The 20,339-nt window shown below is 50.6% G+C and overlaps 6 protein-coding genes across 6 annotated transcripts; 3 read left to right on the forward strand and 3 right to left on the reverse strand.

Annotated features, from left to right (window-relative positions):
- Window positions 1-414: 414 nt before the first annotated feature.
- M431DRAFT_511811 (hypothetical protein) lies at window positions 415-1,819 on the reverse strand. The gene is made up of 3 exons (XM_024919737.1): window positions 1,627-1,819; window positions 1,093-1,570; window positions 415-1,022 (listed from the first exon to the last, which is right to left on the reverse strand). The coding sequence occupies exons 1-3, from the start codon at window positions 1,685-1,687 to the stop codon at window positions 689-691; spliced, it is 873 nt and encodes a 290-aa protein (XP_024770613.1). The 5' UTR covers window positions 1,688-1,819; the 3' UTR covers window positions 415-688.
- A 1,886-nt stretch (window positions 1,820-3,705) lies between these two features.
- Window positions 3,706-6,332, forward strand: M431DRAFT_94979 (hypothetical protein; the record flags this gene model as incomplete). Its single annotated transcript, XM_024924638.1, has 2 exons — window positions 3,706-4,793; window positions 4,859-6,332. 2 exons carry the CDS (start codon window positions 3,706-3,708, stop codon window positions 6,330-6,332), a joined length of 2,562 nt encoding a protein of 853 aa, XP_024770614.1.
- Window positions 6,333-6,752: 420 nt separating this feature from the next.
- Window positions 6,753-8,248, reverse strand: M431DRAFT_511813 (hypothetical protein). The gene has a single exon (XM_024919738.1). It carries the CDS (start codon window positions 8,108-8,110, stop codon window positions 6,989-6,991), a length of 1,122 nt encoding a protein of 373 aa, XP_024770615.1. The 5' UTR covers window positions 8,111-8,248; the 3' UTR covers window positions 6,753-6,988.
- A 1,700-nt stretch (window positions 8,249-9,948) lies between these two features.
- M431DRAFT_8976 (hypothetical protein) lies at window positions 9,949-10,630 on the forward strand (the record flags this gene model as incomplete). Its single annotated transcript, XM_024924057.1, has 2 exons — window positions 9,949-10,077; window positions 10,145-10,630. The coding sequence occupies 2 exons, from the start codon at window positions 9,949-9,951 to the stop codon at window positions 10,628-10,630; spliced, it is 615 nt and encodes a 204-aa protein (XP_024770616.1).
- Window positions 10,631-13,286: 2,656 nt separating this feature from the next.
- Window positions 13,287-14,238, forward strand: M431DRAFT_511815 (hypothetical protein). Its single transcript, XM_024919739.1, has 3 exons — window positions 13,287-13,500; window positions 13,589-13,734; window positions 13,801-14,238. Exons 1-3 carry the CDS (start codon window positions 13,447-13,449, stop codon window positions 14,090-14,092), a joined length of 492 nt encoding a protein of 163 aa, XP_024770617.1. The 5' UTR covers window positions 13,287-13,446; the 3' UTR covers window positions 14,093-14,238.
- Window positions 14,239-16,494: 2,256 nt separating this feature from the next.
- Window positions 16,495-16,833, reverse strand: M431DRAFT_94917 (hypothetical protein; the record flags this gene model as incomplete). The annotated part of the gene is made up of 1 exon (XM_024924632.1): window positions 16,495-16,833. The coding sequence occupies one exon, from the start codon at window positions 16,831-16,833 to the stop codon at window positions 16,495-16,497; it is 339 nt and encodes a 112-aa protein (XP_024770618.1).
- Window positions 16,834-20,339: the final 3,506 nt, after the last annotated feature.

Here is a 20,339-nt window from a genome sequence, read left to right on the forward strand (position 1 = left end):
TCAGAACAGCCAGAGAAGCGCAGAAAAGAGCAGCAGCGCTAGACAAATGGGGAGAAAGAAATATCACCAAGTCGCTCGTCCACAATGCAGAGAGAGAGAATCTTTGGGCCGGCGAATTGGCGGGAGGCAAGGCGGTGGAGCGGCTGCTGCACGACTGACTTTCTCGTGGTCACGATTTGCTGGGATGACAGGGGTGATGATCAATGGTTGGAGGAGAGGCGGGATATGCAATTAAACGAGGGGGCGGGAAAAGGGTCCAAATTCCAAGCCCAGCATGGCGGGACAAGAGAATGCCGCACGTGGTGGCCGGTTCCTGAAGCTAAGGATGCAAATAGTTTTTAACTCTCTTATTACTGTGCTTCGTAATATTAGATAATACAACCGAGGGCATCATCATCATCAGTCAATCACAAAGAAAAGTTGCAGTGGCATCGTGTATTTTCTTTCGCTGCTGCTATAATACGAGAGGCATGAGACGAGACAGGACAGACCGTCTCCCTCTTTTCCACCTTTTTGTTGTTGTCGTTGTTATAGATAAGAAACAAATACATCAGAAGAAGAGAATTCAGACATCATGTATCAATCAGCATTACTGTGGCCTTGCCTGGTCCATAGGTAGCCAGTCTCCCTTTTTCCAATTTCTAAATTTCAGTCGTACTGCAGTCGCTCAACTCAACCAGTCCGCTACCTACTCGGCGGTCCTCTGGCGCCAGTTGTTGGATCCCATGGCTCTGGCTGGCGGCGGTGCTCCGCCCTCAGTTCGTGGGGTGTTGGAGGATCGCCATCCGCGTCCCTGGCCGCCGTTGTTGCGATCTGATGTCGCATTGGGGCGGGCGGACTGTCTGTCCGTCCTCTTGGCCAGGGAGACCTTGAGCACGCCTCCGTCGTACTGGGCACCATCCAGGGCCTGCATGGCGGCCTCGGCCTCTTCCTTGGTCTCAAAGTCCACGAAGCAGTAGTAGTAGGTTCCAGCGGGGCTGCGAGTGCTCTCATGGGGCGTGATGCGCTTGCCAATGTATGAGCTGTTCTCATCATTAGCTACATTGAAGTGAACGCTGAGTGAGTGGGTGGGTGAGTGAGTGAGTGACGTACGGGTTGAATCCAGTGAAAATGTCCATCACCTCCTGGTTGTTCTGCTCCTGGTCCCCATTCTTGGCCAGTCCTCCAACGTACAGTCGCTTTCCCTGAGACTCATCGGCCACCTCCTCAGAGCGGTTGAAGCCTCCTCGGGGCCTCTGCTCCCTAGGCTCGCTCTGGAACTGCTGCTGGCCATCGTCGCCAGAGGAAGACCTCCAGTCACCCGGGCGCTGGAAGGTAGACCGGCCGTCTCCATTGCGCTTCTTCCTAGGCTCGCATGGACCGACCTTGACCTCACGGCCGCGGAGACTCGCCCTGAGATCAGTCAGAGCTCGCTCAGCGGTGGCCCGCTCGGCAAAGTCCACAAAGCAGTAGCCCGGGTTGCGAGCGCTGACGGGGTCGACAGAGACGTGGATGTTCTCAATGTCGTCGAAGCCATTCTGGAGCAGAAACTCCTCAATGTCCTGCGACTTGAGGACGTAGTGGAGATTGCCTGTTACCGGTCAGTCAGTATTGGGGGTCCATCAGATCGAGAGAGAGTTGCCGCGCCTAAGTAGATGCGCCGGCCCTCAGCCAAGGCGTCGTTCCGCCCGTCTCCTGCAGCGTCCATGATGATGTGATGTTCTGAGCCTAAGTAACCGGGAGATGAGATGACAAGACAGAAAGGAGAACCTCAAGGTATTGCTACTGGCTACTGCTATGAGGCTGTAAAGTCTACGGTTGGGTTGAGCTAAGAGCCGATGGCTGAAGACTAATTTCTCTTGGATCAGTTTTTTTTTTTTTTTTTTCCTTCCCCAAGGCGGTGGTGCAGGTACAAGAGTACTTCAGTAGCCTTGCTGAGTGCTACGCTGGAATTGGAGTTGCAGTTGGCATTACGCAGTGGGAAAGGCAGATTTAGGGGAATTGAAATTGTAAACTTGTTCAGAATTGTAGAGATGGCAATAAAACAGTCGCAAACCATCGTCGAACATAAAGACAGCAGCCCAACCGGTGGATGATCGTCTGTTAACCATCACAGGATTTGTCTTGTGATGGAGGAACATGTACTTGGTACTCCGTATGGCGGCCACTGAAAATTGCACGGCACGCAGAGTCGAGGTACTAACGGAGCAAAAACAGAGCACAAGATCCACCATTCGCCAGCACTAGGCGCTTCTCAGTAAAAGCCGTGTGGGCGGCAATGGAGCCTCAATTGCTTCTTGTCAGGGGCAGCTGCTGAAAAGCCTCACAATACTAAGGAGGACTAGTAGCTGTGTTTATGTGCTTGACTAGGTAGGTAGATTTACATCAATCACATCAGTTGATATTGAGTTGTCATTGCCACAGCACAACAGCTTAACGACTCAATTCATACAAGCTATTACAGGGTATCCCATAGACAGGCAGAATCCAAGGCTTGATCAGTCAAGTGCAGCAAGTGGTGAAACGCAGGTCACGTGGCCCCAAGTATTCTGTACTTTGTACTTGTACCTGAGCCTCGAGCCCAGCCCCCCTTTTTTGGGCAAAGGCTCAAGCTCTCTCTCTCTTTGTCTCTTGTAGCTCAGCTTTTAATGTTTGAGCTTCAGACGGCATTCACGTCTGTTAGCACGTCGACGCTACAGAGCTCAGAAATCCGTCAATTTATTAGTGAGTCTCGCTTCTTTTTTTGTCCGTGTCTCTAACAGGAGTCAATGGCCTGTTTTATACCTTCATTCGTTCCTTGTACCATCTACAGCTGGCTGACGGTTGAACTAGGCACCGCTGCCTCTATCAAGCATTAACATTCGCACCAGCCCCTGCAAGCCGATGGGGCAGCAGCAACAAAACACCATCAGTTCGTTGGCTGGGTGAATTGATATCAGTTGCCAGCACCAGCATCAGCATTTTTCTCACGTCTGAGCTCAAGGTCATTCACTTTCGCCTTCACTTTCATCTCATCTTGGGCCGTTTGCTCAGTAATTTTACTTCATTTTCCTCTTCTCCCTTCTCTTAATACCCATTTACTGCCATATTCCTTGTCTAATCATTTTCTTTCCTTTCCCTTCTTCACCTTCTTTTTTCCCTCTATACTCCTGCTATCGTCTGGATTCACCTTTTCCATCTTCTACATGTTTCATACGACCATCTGAATCATCATCTGAATCAAGCGTCTCCCATCAGCGAGGCCGAATCTCGTCAATGCCTGACGACACTCAAACTTCCAAGACGGACTAGGACTCCTCTGAGGATCTCATCATCATGGCTAGCCGCCGTGTTCGCAGAGCACCACTACGCCAGGCTTCACCCCAGCCACCACCCCAGGAACAAATCCGGGTGAAGTCCGAGCTGTTGCCAAACATGTACGCTAACAGCGTCACTGATTTCGGCACTAATGGCGACGACGCCATGGATCACACCCAATTTCATCAGTCTTCAAAGGCTGGTCGTGGAAATAGATCTAATGCTCGTGAGTCTCATACAGATGCCCATCATGAGAATCTCTTCATCATCTCATATCAAATCATATCATGCTGACTTCTTCATTTCTCAGCTGCGCCTAGTGAGCGTACCGTAGAGTCAGAACATACCACAGACCCCATCTTCAGAGAAGTCAGAGCCAGAACCGTTGTGGCGACGACGACCGTGCCTGTTGCGGGTAGCCCCAGAAACATGGACGAGAGCTTCTTTCACACCTCGTTTCAGGATATTGGCAAGAAACTCAAAGCTTGCAATGACACCCTGGGAGAGCTCCAGCAGCTCGGCGTCTCTCATGATGTGCAACTCCCCGAGCTTGTCCTTGTCGGCGATCAGTCGGCGGGCAAGTCTAGTCTCATGTCTGGCCTCGCTAACCTGGATCTGCCTCGGAGCGAGGGTGCATGCACTCGATGCCCTCTACACATTCGCGTCTCCCGCAACGCCGAATGGTCCTGTCGAGTTTGGCTCCGCAAAGAATACTCGTATGGGCCGACCCCTAACCGCCCCATCCACGAATCCGATGTCACGAAGCATGACCCCTTCTTTCCCTGGAGAAAGCTGCCCAGCACTGCTGTTTTGGAGTTTAAATCTATGCACGACAAGAGCGAAATCGAAGAGGTCTTGCGCTGGGCTCAGATTGCCATCTTGAATGATGACAAGCCCCCCGTTCTCTTTGTCCCCGGACGAGGCTCCATTGCCATGAATACGCCCATCGACAAGGCAGCAGAGGAGACCTTGGCAAAGTTCTCCCCCAACGTTGTTTCTCTGGAGATCAAGGGCCCTGACTTGCCTGACTTGTCCTTTTACGATATGCCGGGCATTTTCCAGAATCCTGCTGATGCCAACGACGAGTACCTGGTCAATGTGGTTCGAAATCTCTCGAGCGCCTACATCCAGCACCCCTCTGCCATCATTATTTGTGCCATGCCCATGAATAGCGACGCTGAGAATTCAGCAACCTTCGGTCTCACTCGCAGATTGCAAGCTAAGGACAGGACAATCGGAGTGCTAACCAAGGCAGATCTCTTGCCTGACGGTGGTAACCATACCCAGTGGCTCGAAATCATGAAGGGGCAAGCTCACTCAACCGGCCTGGGGTATTTCATAACCTCCCGCCCCCAGGGTAAGGACTTGGATGAATTGAAAAAGTGGGAGGAAAGGATGTTTGAGGACGAGTCTGTAGATAAATGGCCCGGTGCGTTCCATGCATTTGTCGACCGTTGTGGCGTTGAAAGGCTCAAGGCTTTCCTTTCTGAGCGACTTGGCGAGGAATTTGCGAAAAGGTAAGATTGAATCAATTCACAGGAACTCAAATTCGGTATCTGGCTGCTAACATTGGCACCTTTAGTTTGCCAAACATCAAACACAAAGTCAAATACCATCTCGATAAAGTCACCAGACAGCTAGCCAACCTTCCCGAGCTCCCCCACAACGTGGAGCTAGAGATCCAGACCTGCCTTAACAGTTTTGCTGATACTGCGCGGCTGAAGATTGACGAGTTTGCGGCTCGCATAAACAGCTTGCCAACCAACTTTCGAGACTGCCTCTTGAATAGCAAGCCCAAGTTTACTCTCAAGGACCGCACCGATACCCAAGTGGTGGATCTCATAGATGATGATGAGTCCGATGCGGCCTCTGTCGGTACTGCCGCAACAAGCTTCGTCACTCCCTCGAAGCGACGAAATACAGCACCGGTCGCAACGCCATCGAATAAGCGGACGAGAACAGATTATCCACTCAACGGTCTCAACGGGACGCCGCACACGATCAAGCCCGAGGAAGCTGGCTTTGCTAATGGCAACAGCTTTGGTTCTCCACGGTCACAGAAGCAGTGTTTCCCGGAACCGTTTACAGAGTTCAGCGACATTGGCCGAGGATTTCGCACACTGCGACAGGTGAAGGAGGAGATTCAGGCCAAGATGAAGGCAGGCATGCCAAGCATCATCCCGCCAGAGGTCTACAACGATTTGGCCATGGAAGCCATCAGACCGTGGAATGGGCCCACCAGTGTGTATCTGAGAGAAGTGATTCGGCAGCTTGCAGCCGAGCTCGATACGGCGCTTAACCAATCCCTTGAGAACCTGAAGAAGCGGTTCATATACACAGAAGCCAAGCGGCACCTCAAGAGCTGCCTGGATGAGCACTGGAAAACGACGCAAAAAGATCTCGATGCGCTCTACAGTGATGAGTCAGAAAGAGTCATGACATACAACACGGAAGCATTTGACCAGTGCCTCAAGAGCGAGCGAGCTGTGCTGACTCAATTCCGCCATCATATGAGAATGGTGGGAGCCGGCTACGCACAAAAGACTCTCGTGCCTTGGGACGTGCTGACGGAGGAGAAGCAAGCACAGGAGGTCAAGCGACGGGAACTGGAGCAAACCAAACTGAAGCCGGATGATTTCGAGCGGGAGGTTGAGGTTGTTGCATACGTTAGGGGGTACTACAAACTCGCCGCCCTACGATACTCCGACGCCGTGACGCAGCGCATCGTCTGCCGTATGATTCCTGCGATTCGGCGACAGCTTCGTAATTATCTCGACGATAAGCTTGGCGTGCGCGGTTCAAACTCGGCGAGTGTCTACGAGAAGCTCATGGATGAGGACGCGGCGACGGCGAACAAGCGCGAGGGGCTCAAGAGCGAGCAGGCCAAGTTTATTCAGGCGCTGCAGAGCATAGAGGACCTTGAGTCGGGGAAGTTGTCGGACACGGCGAGCGTGATTGAGTATGGCGGTGGGATGCAGACTGAACCTGTGCTGCGGCGACGCGAGTCTGATGCGACGATGGAGAATGATGTTCACTATGATAATGATGAGGCGTAGGGTTAAGTGGTTGAGTTTTTGTGAGACAATCTGTGTCTGTTTTTATTGCAGTAGATAGACCTTGAGTTAGTAATTTACCTAGGTAGCTGTCAATTCAATTCAGTGTCGTCAACAAAGACTGCTTCAGATTTTCTGACTTGGGCTCCAACGGATACCAGATTGTCATATGGGCAAGTTTCTACATATGTAAAGTTTACCAAGATTGATAATGCCATCTCATCTACTTCTCAACATCATTATTTTTGTCTTCCTTGTCACCTGTGTCTTTGATGCTCTTGCAATTGCAGATATCTCTCAATAGCCGCATACGGCCCTCCCCTTCTCCATGTCGCGAGTCGGAACACTTTATTTTCAGTGATGTGGACGCAAACTTTAATATTATGTCTTGGAGAATCTCAAGGTAGAAAAAGGTTATCTGATGTTGCTTTATTATTAAAACTGCTCTTCTTCCTTTTACCAATTTTATTAACTCTTTTAGAGCCTCATCTAAATATGTCGTACAACTCATAATAACTTTTATGACTCCCAATTCCAATAATCTGCTGATAGTTGACGTTCATGAGCATTTGACTTGATGTATAAAGCAAGAATGAAGACTTGAACAAGAAACTTTGGTGAAACGAAGCTCAAAACTTCTCCACTTGTTGTTATGTGCCTTAATCCTTCTTCACAATCATTGTCGTATATGTCCAATCCTTATCAGTGAGGGGAAAGAAAAGGTGCGAATCCTCGCTTCGAGTCATGTAATCTTCTCGGTAGTAATAGGGCGAGCGGCAGGGGTAGATATCGCCGTTGCTATCCCACTGGTATCCCCAATCCCAGTTCCTTTGATCGGTCTTGATAAAGCGCAGGACCTCTTCCTGTGTTGCCACGTTTGCTGCGCGATCACCTGTATCGCCGACCCTCCAGTTGTTCAAGACAAGCATCGGGGTGTTGAGCTTATCGCTCAGGTGGAGGATGGTCATGTTGGAGCTCAGCTGAGGCTTCATCTCTTGAACAAACGACACTAGGTTTCGGCGGATGGCCTTGTTGTTGGAGTCGAACCATCCGGCTCCAAAACGATCGACTACTTCTTCTTGTGTACCGCCATCCCACTGCGCCAAAAATTTCCCATCGGCATCGTACCAAACCAATGAGCCTTGCTTTGGAAGACCATCGGAGGGGAGCCCGGAACCATTCGTCCCAAAACTTGGCGTGGGACTCAATCCACGAATGGAGACATAGCGGTACAGGTTAATGACTTGAGGTTCCGGAAAAGTGAAAGTAAATAAGTCCTTGGCCTCTCTGTCTAATGTACCCCCGTGCGTACACCCTTTGATAATATCACTGGCGTTGTACAAGAGAGACCTGACACTGGGCACAAAGTATTCAGTGATCTTGAGTATATTTTCATCCACGTAAGCTCGATACATGACAATCTCATTAGTATTTCGCTCATCAACACCAAGAGATGCGGCGTCTCCTAGGTAAAGCACTCTGGAGTGAGACTTGCCATCGTCCGTTTGGGAAATGTCATGTGTTGATTGACCGGCGAGAAGCAGTCCTATAATGCCAACTGCCCAGCTTGTCGAGCTCAACGATGGCGGCGAAGCAAGGCCCGCGGCTCCCAGAAGAGCGGCGTAGAGACCAGCGCTTGCCATGCCCTTGTTGGTGCCTCTCCTTTTGTTGCCGCTCTTTTGAATCGTCACGGAGATGATGGCGGGCGCAATATCTCCATGATCAAGACCAGTGTCGTTTACAACCTTGGTATAAGGTCCTGGGCTAGATTGCGGTGCCATGATATATATGCACTATGCACGGGATTGATGTCTTCATGAAGAATAGAATACAGATAACAACTCCGTGTGAGTCTTTCATATAACTAACCGCGAGGCGAGGGTTTATATTCCGACATGTTTAAAATTGAGCAAGGACCGCAGAAATGGTATTCAGTAAGCCTGGAAAGTTCTATTTAAGCTCTCTTGTATGTTTGTGAGACCCATTTTTAAATGACCAAACAAAGACATCGAAGATGGTTGGCACACACGATGCCACGAAAGAATGTTTGATAGGCAGCCTCGTTTCATGGCCCATTGAATCTCACGTCTCAGCCAGCCACACATATGACCCCGCCAGCTACCCCGCCTGGTTGTATCGCAGCTGGAATACAACGATGTATCTCATAGTCTTTCCATCAAATTTGGATGAGTTTTGGGTAGTTGGAGGTGATACTTTGGCACAAGTGTACTATAAAAACAGTTTGAAAGACGTGAGGGGATATGGGGGATATTGACGTAGCATATATAGAACCGTATGGAATGGAACCGTTGAGTAGTAGTAGTCAATAGATCTAGTCGACTTCTAAAATAATATATTTATCTGCAAGAGTGGCAAGAAGCTGAAGCTGACGTAGAAGTTGTAGTTTCTGTAAACATTGTAATTTCCACAGAAGTTATAGTTTAAGGTTCTCTAGAAGTAAGCCCATGTCTGCGTTCCCGTCGCGGCAAGTCATTGCTTTACTCTACACTATTTGTAGACTTTGTCTAGCAAACTGTCATGGCTCAGTCAAATTGTGACCAGGAGGGAAAATGCACCCCCAATGGCTTCAGAGGCGTCATGAACTCAAGCGAAATCGTCGTCTGTACCGGCAACTTCTACGGCCGCCCTATGTTGTATCCCCGCCCCGATTCTGGATCCCGCTGCCTCCGGTCCATCCCCGGCCGCCGCCACCGGTCATGCACGAGGCGGATATCATGATCAGCTCCGGTAACGAGGACTCCAACAATGTTTGGGTCTGTTCGTGGAGCGTCTTTAAACCTCTAGTGATTATTCTTACCTGGCGGCATGAGTGAACGTGCGCCAATTGCGACGACTTTTTCTTATTCTGAACTGCAGAATCTGCCGCCTTTCATTGTCAATACTTTGCCAACTGTAGATATTCGGAAACACAGACTGTCTAGTTAATCAGAAATGGTACATATATGAAAAAGAACGACATGCTAAGTTGACTGCATACCCGTACACTGTACCAAGGCGTCAAGTGCTAGTAGGCCTTAGTCGTATTATACGAGGTGGGATCAATAGTATAAAAGCGTTCACCGTCTGCTGCTCTATTTTTCGTTTACTTTCCCCTGCTTCTTTGCCCTGGATAGTCAGATTTGCCGCTTCACAATGATAATGCCATGCCCCTTGCCTTGTCGTTGCGTAACAGATGCATCATCACTCGGCCACGTTGATTCAGTCGCTCATCTCACAAGTCAACTTGAAGAATGGAGTCATAACAGCTTCTCCACAGCTCCAAATTGAAACACGACTCGCTATAGAAACTGCCCCCAATTTTCACGCCGCCTATCAACAGCTGCGATTCCCCCCGATCCACCAGCAAATCCTGATAAATCCCGAAGACTGGCAAGAATGTCCGTTTACCCAAAAAGTGTCTCCGCAGAGCACAGCTGAGAGATGATTAGTCGGCCCGATGTTTAGTGCAGCGTTCATTTGATCGAAGCCATTTTAAGTTTAAAACTTAAGTCAAGATGTTTGACATATTATTTATAGCTATTTAATCCTCACTCGTCTTCTGACTTTCATTTCCTTCAACTCATTTTTAAAAGGTTTAATCAACACAACTACTGTCAACATGGCTCGAAAAGTTTGGCAACGCAACTTTGCTGCGGGACATGGTCTCGAAAAGGCTCTAAACGCAGCTCGAAGCTCTGCTCCGTCAACTCCCATTCAGAGCCCCCCAGGCGGAAGCTCTGCACAAGAGGTGAGTCTCACCTTGACAACATTAACATGAGTAATATTTCGCCCTTAATATTAAAACTTGTGAATAGCTTCAAGCTTTGGTCGACGCTGATGTCGGCGCCGATGGCTTCGTCCTCTCCTCCTTCACAGCCGACGATGCCGTCGAGCTCGGCAACCTCCTCTACGCCCGCCTCCTCCCCTATGCCCGAGAAGGTCGTGCCACACTCATCTCTATCAGCGCGGGCGCTGGATCTCAGACGCTGTACCAAGTCGCCACGGGCAGCGGCGTGACGCCCGACAACGAGAGCTGGGTGAAGCGGAAGACGGCGGCGGTGCTGCGGTTCGGCACGAGCTCGTGGTATCTGGGACAAAAGTACGCGGGCAATGAGGCGGCGTTTGCGGCAAAGTTTTCGCTGGGACCGAGTGAGGCGGGGGGCTATGCGATCCATGGAGGTGGTGTGCCGATCCGGGTTGCGGGCGTGGAGGGAGTTGTGGGAGTGGTTGTTGTCAGTGGACTGAAGCAGCATGAGGATCACGGTGTGATTGCCGAGGTGATTCGGGAGAATTGGGTGTAAGTTGGGTTGAGATACTGCATTTGATGATGAAATTGTTACGATATATTGGAAATCAGGCCTAAAAAATGAAAACACTATCAAACTACATGTAACAATCCCCTCTTCTTAGTGACAACTGATTCAGAACAAACAGAGATATCCAACACAAAACAAGCAAACCCGTATTAGTTCCGTCAGATCCAGATATACCATAGATACCCATTACACCGCATTGTACAAAACCACACTGTTCATATCGTTACATCCACGCCTCTCGACATTACCACAGCCACCTTCTCACTAGATAGACTGCTTTACAGTCGCTTCCTAATCATAGGCACCCTGCCCCTTCGAAGCACAGGGCTGCCAGTACCTGTACCAAGCGGCGGCGCAACTCCAGTTGCAGATGTTCCATTTGTCCACATACCGGGACTCACAGTCACAATGACAGTGTTGAACGCCGTCGCCGTCTGTGTGAAGATGCCAGTTGTCAAGCAGGGTGACGGCTTGGGGTCACAAGGCTCGTCGCTGCCCTCCCTTTTGCAGATGACCTCTCCGGTGAAGATGTTGATGATGTTGATTTCGATGTTGACGTCTCCCCCGGAGGAGGTGACAGTTTGCGTCATAGTAGTGAATTGGTCAACAGTAGGCGAGATTGTTCCAGCCTGCGGTGGGCCTGTGATCATTGCCGGTTTGGCCACAGAAGTCGCCGTCTGGACGCCTGTACCCAGACTCGATGAACTCTTGGGGGACACTACCTGCGGAGTAGCGGTTGGCTTTGGAGGATTCTCTACAAAGGGTACAGTCTCAGTGGTTGTGTTGAAAGTAGTTGGCTTTGAAGAGCTGCTTGAGAGGGTCACAGTTGCAGTGCTTTGGCTGGCAGGGTGTTCCACAACTGTTACTGTTTCGGCGGTTGAGTTCGATGCGCTGCTTGCCGAAGTCGCTGTTGCAGAGCTTTGCTTGGCAGGGTTGTTTGTGAGAGTAACTGTCGCAGTGCTTGGGCTTACTGGATTTTCCACAAACGTCACCGTTTCAATGGTTGAGTTTGATGCATTACTCTCTGAGGCGGTTGCTGCTGAGGCGGTTGCTGAAGTGCTTGAGGTTGCCTGGCTCTCCACAGAGGTTATCGTCTCAACAGTAGAGTTTGCAGAGATTGCCTTTGAAGGACTGTTTGCAAGTGTTACTACCGTAGTACTGGGGCTTGCTGGGGTTTCCAAAAACGTCACCGTCTCGGCAGTTGGGCCAGGTGGCTTCTGCACGACGGTCACAGTCTTGATACTCGGTTTTGATTCCTCAGTCTGAGATGCTTGGGAATTGGTGACAGTGACAGTGTTTGCGTCGACTCCCTGACTGTTGCTTGAGTGTGATGGTTCAGCTGATGAGCTATCTGGCGTCTGTTGAGTGACAGTAATAGTCACAGCAGAAGTGGCCGTTGCACTGACAAATGTTGTTGGTTCGTCTGGGTTGATTGTCACCGTCACAGTCTTGGGCGACTCGGGTTGGTCACCTCCCGCCTGTACCGTCATCGTAACTGTCTGTGCTGAGGGCTCTGAGCTGGAAATGGTAACCAGCGCCGTCTCTATCTTGGCTGGTAATTCTGGATGAACTGTGACCTCTTGGGTGACAGTAGCAGGTGAGCTAGGAGCAAGAGTCTGAGTGACGAAGACGGTGGTTGCTGGCACAAAAATTGTGTGATCGATTGTCACGGTTTCTTTGGAGTTTGTGGCCGTAATAGTGACAGTCGTTTCCTGTGGGTTGAGGCTTGTTGGAATACAAGGGCAGCATCGGAGAGAATCATCGTCTGCTGATCTTGGCCTGGGACCAAAACGGGCCTCTGCCAATGGAGCAAGAGCCATCAAGGCCCAAGGCAATATGCTGAGCATGGTAATGAGGGGTTGAAGGGGACTAGCGAAGTAGAAACTGAAGGTCACCAAGGTTGAGAAGAGAAAAGAGAAGAGAGGTGTGATGGTGATGATGGTGGTGATGCAGATGATGATGAGGACAACTCATTGAAGAGGCGACCGCCATGGTTTCTTATATCTTTTTGCAAATGGCATAAAAAGTTAGTTAGAGCAGAAATCGGATGTATGCTAGCTCAATTTTTGAAGGCAATAAGTGCGGCAAGAATGGGATGTCAATATAAAGGAGGCCTTTTGGCTCCCCCTCATGGCCCTTAGCCAGCTCAAGTGATGACCTCAGCTAGAGCTATGAGCTGAAGATACACCGAGTCCCTTGGCATTGGGGGTGCTTAATCGGCCAAGGCAATTAAAAGAGGGTAAAAGTATTTCTATATATTGAATTGAAGGGATTGAATCTCTAGGGAAGAGCCAAGTTGTCCGTCTCAAGGGAGACCCCTGGTATGAATGGATCCCGTATAAATCCATCTATAACGGTTGCGAGGGAGTGAAAGCCCTGAAAATTGCCAATTGGTGAGCACATTCCATGAAGCGATAATATGATGAGATTCATCGCAATGAGAAAAAGAAAAGAAAAGAAAGAAAAATACTTATCACTCGTTGCTAAGCATTAAAAGTTGATCGAATTCGTGTTAGTCGAGGTGAATAACAGGAGCTGCCGAAATGGGAGGGACGTTGAGCGGTCCGAAATTTACCCGGACCAGAGCTCGTGAGCCCCCCAAAGGCAAGAGCTTCAACCTCCAATGACTAACGGACGACAAGCATCGCAGACAGGGGGTTTGGGGCGACAAAAACACCGCACGTTGCTCGAGATTTTTGCTGCGTGCTCTGGAAACATGATATGAATACGGCGGCGATTTATTTGCATCCGATAAACGCGTCACTCAACCCGCGCCGATCGCGCAACCGCAACCCGAGATCATGGGGCTCTGCCAATCATGCCTAGGACGGCGACAGAAGGACGTCTACGATGAGGTGCGCTCTAGACTACGATGATGGCTGTTTGCGAGCGCTATGCGATTGCTATGAGAACAAGGCTGACGGGTAGTTTCCCCCTGCGCAGAGCGAGGAGAACCGGCTCCTGTACGATGACGGAAATGGGATGCAGTACGGCAGCTTTGGCGACGCCGCGCTCAATGGAGAAGGCGACACTGCAGAGGCCCAGCGAGAGAACGAGGCGCTGCAGAGAGTAGTCGCAAAGACATCCAAGTTGGTCATCTCCAGATTACGTGATTGGCTTCTTTTTTGTAACTGAGACACTGACTTGGGCTGCAGCAACATGGTCGACATCTTCGAAATCGCTCCGCAAGACCCCATCGGCCGAACCTCGACGACGACGCTCTTTGCTTACGCTGGCCAAGGTGCTCGGGTGGCGCGCTACCACCATCTCGTATCGAAACTCAGCACACAAGAGGATAGCCCTCCCGCCGGTATCAAGGTTGACTGGCTTGCCGACGAGGATGCCGGCGAACTACACGGCGATCGCCCAGCCAGCCTAAGAACACTCGACGATGACGATGCGGCACTTGTTGGGACTTTTGCAGATGCGGCCGCGGCCATGAAGTAATAGTGATTCCTCGGTTTCCTTTGCCAAAGAGGCGTGGCGGGTAAAAAATGGTGCAGCGTGGTGTCAGGAGGGACAATGATATATTCAGCACTCACAATCGTTTTTCTTTTTTCTTTTTTCTTTTCTTTTTTCTTTTTTCTTTTCTTTTTTTCTTTCATCTTCTCAATAGTATCTTTTTTTCGATACCCCAGGCTCTGTCAAAGCGCTAGAAGTCTTCCAGAGCGGCGGCATCTCAAGCGAGTTGCCTCTTGAACCGAGATTTACCAATTTCCCGGAACCACACTCCCTTTTTTTCTCCTTAGGAAAAAAAAAAGAGCGCATGACCAGGGGTGGCAAGCGCTTGTACCAACAAGAGGTCTTCACCAAAAAGAACCGAAAAAAATCCATATTTTATGTTGCCGTTCAACAACAAGCATCCACTCATCAATTGGCGTTTGGCACCAAAGCCCATTGGGCCATTGTGATTGGAAGCATGAAGCCAAAAAAGAATGTGAATTAAGATGATTAGAGAAAAGTCTCTCGCCAGCCTACGGTACGGAAGCATTGGGCTATTATTGTTGTCGAGTAAAAAGCAAGCCCGCGAAGATGCTTCACCGCAAGGTGCCCATTGAGCGTCAGACACGTGCACAGGCCGACCAGTGGAGCCGTCTAGTGCCAGAATATCAAGGACTGGCCGTCTAGCTAGCCGTCGGATTCCGTCTTTTAGCTTGGTTCTTCGTCGGCCTCGGCTCGCACCGCCGTTTTAGTTCCCACGGCTTCCGTTTTGAGGGGTGGGCAGGGTTCGGGGGCACATCCAAGTCATCGGGATTGTGCCTGTTGAGGGAACCAATTTGTCGGTAAATGGTGGTGAAGCGCAGTCCAGCTCGGTGGGCTGTCAGGACGAGACGACGAGGCCAGCCACCCCCGGCTCGCGAACCCCAGCAGCCGAATGGGAGCGACACAAGAGGCTAGAGAAGCCATGGCATCATGCCCGTAAGCGACAGGAGGGGGGTGACAGCAGAGAGTAGCTTCATGTTGTCAATTGCTACTGTATGGCTTCCATTCGTTACGGTCAGCCGCTACAGACGGCAGTGGCTTTTGGCCCTGGACGGCATCCCGGGCTGTTTGACTGTCCACCGGCGCGGGGATCGAAGGGGAAACGATGACATTTCTGCGGAGATGGTCCATACTCGTCAAGGAAATCCCGGCAGACCGGTCCTGCTTGGGCATTCCGCGGCGGAAATCGATTCGCAACGCATTCAACCCATGGGTGCGGTCCTCTTTTGCGATATATCCATGTGATTAATCCCAACCCACCCCCAACACTTCACGTCAGCTCCCTGGTACCAGTAAGCGTGCGTCATGGCTTTAGCCTGGTCACAAACGCGATAAGCGAGGGACTCATTCGTCAAAGTGCGATACGTTGCCTGTCTGCTGGCGCGAGGATCCCACGCATACGAACACTCGTACAGCTAGTACTTGTACAGATCGAGCCCCCCGCTGCCACAGCCTCTACAGCTACTGTACGAGCAGACGCATTAAGGGGATTTACCGGAATACCTCGTACTAATTGTTGGTGACGTCTGCTCCTCAACGCTATTCCAGTACTAGCCCGCCTCCATCACATCAAGCAGTCGATGGACATTGGACACATTCAACCCTCACCCCGCCAAGGAGTTTTCGTCACAAGGAACTACCCCCAGTCGTTTGCAGTAGCAGCAACTGGCCCACCCACAAAACTCATCCAGCCCACCACCAAATGAAATCTGTGTGGTGCTAAATCCAGGCCCCCGGAAGCCGCGCCTCTCAAGGTCGACAAAGAACGAAGTATGGAGCGTGTCATTTCGGGATCCCAGTACCTAGGTATCTAATTAAAACAAAAGGAGTGCGAGACGACCCAATTCGCTACCGGAGCCCAAGGGCAAAGAAAAGAAAAAATCCAACCAAACGTCCTTGAAATCCATCAAACCGATTATACAATGAAGTCGACCAAAATCGAGCCTTTTTGACCGACTCATGAAAAAAAAAAAAAAACGCTTTTTTTTGTCATGTGCCCGGGACCATGCTGAAAATGCAAAGATGAAAGACAACCCGAAAAACAGCGAACGACTTCCGTGGCTTAGCAGCCTTCAATAAAAAAATTTCTTCCAACAAGACCAGGACCCTTTTTCTCTCCCTTTTTTCTATTCGCTCCGAGTTGAACCAATGCTGTGTGCTGTGCCTAGTCTCTGATATCCGCTGGCTAACCTTTGACTTTGTGGCCGTGTCTTCTGTAAGCTGACTTTCCCCCCCGCCATCGTCACTGAAGCACAGGAAAATGTTAGCCACAGAGATGCCGCTGGTGCCACGGTGGTTTTCTTGTGTCCGACTTTTTTTGTGTTTTGCATGCCGTGTCTCGACAAGGCGAGGGGGAGGGGCTATTCTCATACCTGAGCAAGCGTTTGTAGCCTGCGCAAATGATCTTCATCCATTACCGCGATTTGAGCACTGACAGCTGCCATTTCCTCCTCCGTCCTTTCGATGGTGGCTGTCCGATTGCCCTCAACCTTCCAACGCTCCACATCCAGAGTCATCTTGGCCAGACGCCGTCGTTTCTTCTCCGTATCGTGACATAGCTTACAGACGTCGGGATCAGGTTTTGTTTCATAGATCAGCTTCAGCCCGCACGTCTCTCCCATTCGATATTCCTTATTGCACTGCTGGCGGAAGTGGCCCCAGCGCCAGTAACCACAACTCCAACGAGTCTGTTCGAAATAACACATGGTCAATTCGTTCGGTGGATGGCGTCGATCGGGAGGAGATAAAGCCGAGGAGGAGGGGGAGGGGGAAGGAGGCGATAGAAGAGAGGAGGAGAACTGCATCACGAATCGAGAATATCAGCAAATGGACATTGCCAAGCAATGGGCACCCTTCAAAGCCAATTCTGCTCCCTCAGGCATAACGAAGGATTCCCTCTCTTTGCTCCATGCTTGGAGGAAAGTGAAGATGTGAAGTGAAGAATTGCTCAAGCTGGCACCTACAATAGACAAAGACGACCGGGAGGAAGCAATTTCCAGACTAGCGCCGGAATCGTTCGATGCAGGGCACCCCGTTTAGTCTTGTCGGGACTCGCTTGTATATTCGGCTGGCGAGGATTGTTTCAACGTCGAATTGAGCGGTTTTGGGCTCGTCGTCTGTTCCCGAGTCTGGGCTGGTAAGTCTGGCTGCTTTGATTCAGCATTGGGGACGGCCAAGCTAACTTATACTCGCCTGAAGTCAGAACAACTGCTGTCCATTCGGCCCTCGTCCTATCCTTTTACCATCCAGCGCCTTTACAACCCAATCCTCGGTGGGACTCACAGCGACCAACAAGCACCTTCCTTTACACGGGCCAACAAACTTCGTCATTATCGTCCTGCTTCCTGCGGGATAAAAAAAAAGATGCTTTGATACGTGGATTGGGTATCCGTACTTTTTGCCCTATACCAACATGCCAGTTGCCCTACTCCCACACACCCCTTATTTTCACCCATTGGCACACCCCTGCTGCCGTGTGATGGCGTATCCTGTAGCACGTTCCTGGCTTCCAAGGTAGGGGGGAGGGGTGGGAGTGAAATTGTGCGTGTGTGCGTGTGGGGGGTCGATGTGGAGGTAGCCTCGATGCAGAACACCACCATGACTGCCACATACCTTGTCCCTTGTCTTTGCTTTCACCAATGCCACCGCTGTCATGGCGCTACAGGTACACATACACACAAATCTCGACTAACTGATTCAGCTTTGATGAGAGAAGCTTCCCTTCAACTGGCCCAATTCCTTTGCTGCATCGGCTTTAGGTCGACATATACGATTTGGGTTCCCCATATCCATATCCCCTTTTACCTTTTCCTTCCACTTGGCCACTTTGGGGAGGGGGGTTCCTCCGGTGGTGTGCTCGTGAGCCTGCAGAGTGCTTTGCCACGTTGGTCCAGCCTCATAGGCTGGCCGTAGAGAAAACCCATACCAGAGTCCCCGCGTTTTGTTTTAACATGCTACACACAGGCGTACCGGCACATTTTATCTGTAAAAATACTCCGTTCCAAAGCTCCAAAGTTCGGTTCCCATCTGGGGGGTTAAGCTTGTCCACACCATGGCGAATGAAGAGCAGGAAGGGAACAAGAAGCAAGATTTCAAGACCTCGATAACGCATCTCGAAGAATCAAGGAGGGGTGCGTTGACGATGGGTTTGCCACATTCGGGGCCTGTGAGTCTTGGTACTTGCTGTCTGCTTCGTTCAGCTGGGCCTGACTCTTGTCAATTGGACAAAAGTTGGCAATTCATATCATCCCCGATCTTTCTAGTCTCCTTTGTTAACATCATCACTGCAGGTTGACGGTTGATACACCAAATGGAGCACCGACGTCTGCTCACGCATGCTACTGCTAGAAAAGATGTGTCCTTGCCACAAGAGGCCCTGGCTTTCGGGCCCTACTCTCTCTTTCCACCACAAGTAGTGGGCGACTCGATCTGCGGCCACTGTGGGTCTCTCTTATGGTTCGTCCCGAGGATGGACAAGTGTCATGGAACAGGGGGATGGATCCTGACCGCTTAGTATGTGGTTCTAAGTGTCGATTTCGGTGAATGCTAGGGTCATGGTTCGTCCCGCATGGCCGTAGTGGCCATAGTGGCCATAGTAGCAGAACTTTGGATGCCACCAGCACCGAGCATGTCGCCAAAGCTGGACGGGATAGCTCTTTGACTTATCTGTGAGTACACACATATGTGATCAACTACAATGGCAGCATTCTAGCCTTCTTCAACTGGAAATATCATCCAGCAGATATGCTATCTCTTGATATGGATAGCTCCCGTGCCCTGTCAAAAAAGGGGGGACGAGGCGATATCCAGCTTTGTTCCTTTTATAAGAAAAACAATGGAGCCACAATTGGCCACTACAAGCTGAAAACGGTTTTAGAGATATATTTAATCGACGCCACGCGGAATTTCACTTGTGGGCGGTACCTCTGGTCCTGCCTCCATATCGTCACACCCATTCTCTGGGGTCGACAAGCTCCCATTTACGGTCATGTTGCTCGCGTTGGATGCGCCATCTCATATAATACCCTGAGAAGGATAATCTGGAGGTGCGGCCGACAACAGCAAGGACAACAGGCTCCGGTGGTCACACAACATTTGTGAATGCGGCTCTTTATGGGATCCCCACATGCCACTGCTTCGATGTCCTTCTTTCACTCGCTCGCTCTCTTCGCTCAAACGGGGTTGGACAAGATGCATTAGTCGTGGACTGGAGAGTTGGACCGCGGCTATCAGAGTCAGGGCATCGTGGCTTCCTCAGAAACACATCTCCACCGGGAGGATGGAGCATCTCAAGGGTAGTTACCTATTTTAAGGGACATATCCGGGACTACTACTTCACCTGCTGCGTTTAGTTTTCTTCTCCCTTTCATCACGTCCTATTAGAACCGTACACGACGATGCCTTCACATATGGGCATGCATGGTACCTATGCATACCTCACGACTCACATGAATATCCCGGATGCCCGAGAAGGTGAGATGATTGGCCCCTCTGGTACCAGACCAGACCCTCTGATATCTAGATGGAGATTGTTTCTGTACTTGCACGTCTCTTGACGTATGGCCGTCAGCACAGAGGCTCGATAGCGGGGGCAAAGCCAGGAGAGCTGTGTTAATCTGGCCAACGTGGCATCACTCGTCTGGACGCAAGCAGCCTTGTCCCGGGGTGGCCATTTACAAACTGCATGGCAAACTGCATCAGCATTCAATTCAGGGTTGATGCTTAGGGGGGGAGCCAGGAGGGGGAGGGGGGTTCGTTCAACTGAGTGGCTCCCAGGAGCTGACCCCATCTATATTAATGATGTATACAGACAGCCCACAGGCTATCACGAACGAATCGAAGCCCCTGTCGCGGCTCTATTCTCCGGGGATCGCTACTGTGGCGTTATAGGAGGCTAGAGGAAGGGGGGATGGGTTCGACACAGCCTCCTGAAGGGTGACTGGTGGGTTTGGGTGGGCGGCACAGCGTTCGGAGCCAAAAACCAAGAGAACCCAAGACAGGCTGTTTGGGAAGCACTGCGTCAAGGTTGTGTGAATCGGACAGACGGCCTTGTCGCCCACTGAATCGGAAAGTGTATCGTTGCTTCCCCGGCAAGACACCACGCCGATCAACAGGCCATCCACCAGACCATATTGAGCCCGGGACCGAACCACAAGCTGGAACCGAGCCATACTTTCATCTGAACATGCTGAAAAGCATGCTATACTTTGCG

This window comes from Trichoderma harzianum, assembly GCF_003025095.1.
Source record: "Trichoderma harzianum CBS 226.95 unplaced genomic scaffold M431scaffold_13, whole genome shotgun sequence".
NCBI lineage: Eukaryota > Fungi > Ascomycota > Sordariomycetes > Hypocreales > Hypocreaceae > Trichoderma > Trichoderma harzianum.

Excerpts from the sequence above, each read along its gene's own strand:
- M431DRAFT_511815 (XM_024919739.1), top strand. The coding sequence starts at position 13,447 with ATGGGGCTCTGCCAATCATGCCTAGGACGGCGACAGAAGGACGTCTAC. Across the intron at positions 13,501-13,588 it reads AGAAGGACGTCTACGATGAG|AGCGAGGAGAACCGGCTCCT; the intron begins GTGCGCTCTAGA and ends CCCCCTGCGCAG. Across the intron at positions 13,735-13,800 it reads GTAGTCGCAAAGACATCCAA|CAACATGGTCGACATCTTCG; the intron begins GTTGGTCATCTC and ends CTTGGGCTGCAG.
- M431DRAFT_511813 (XM_024919738.1), bottom strand. The coding sequence starts at position 8,110 with ATGGCACCGCAATCTAGCCCAGGACCTTATACCAAGGTTGTAAACGAC.
- M431DRAFT_511811 (XM_024919737.1), bottom strand. The coding sequence starts at position 1,687 with ATGGACGCTGCAGGAGACGGGCGGAACGACGCCTTGGCTGAGGGCCGG. Across the intron at positions 1,571-1,626 it reads GGGCCGGCGCATCTACTTAG|GCAATCTCCACTACGTCCTC; the intron begins GCGCGGCAACTC and ends GACCGGTAACAG. Across the intron at positions 1,023-1,092 it reads ATTTTCACTGGATTCAACCC|CTCATACATTGGCAAGCGCA; the intron begins GTACGTCACTCA and ends TGATGAGAACAG.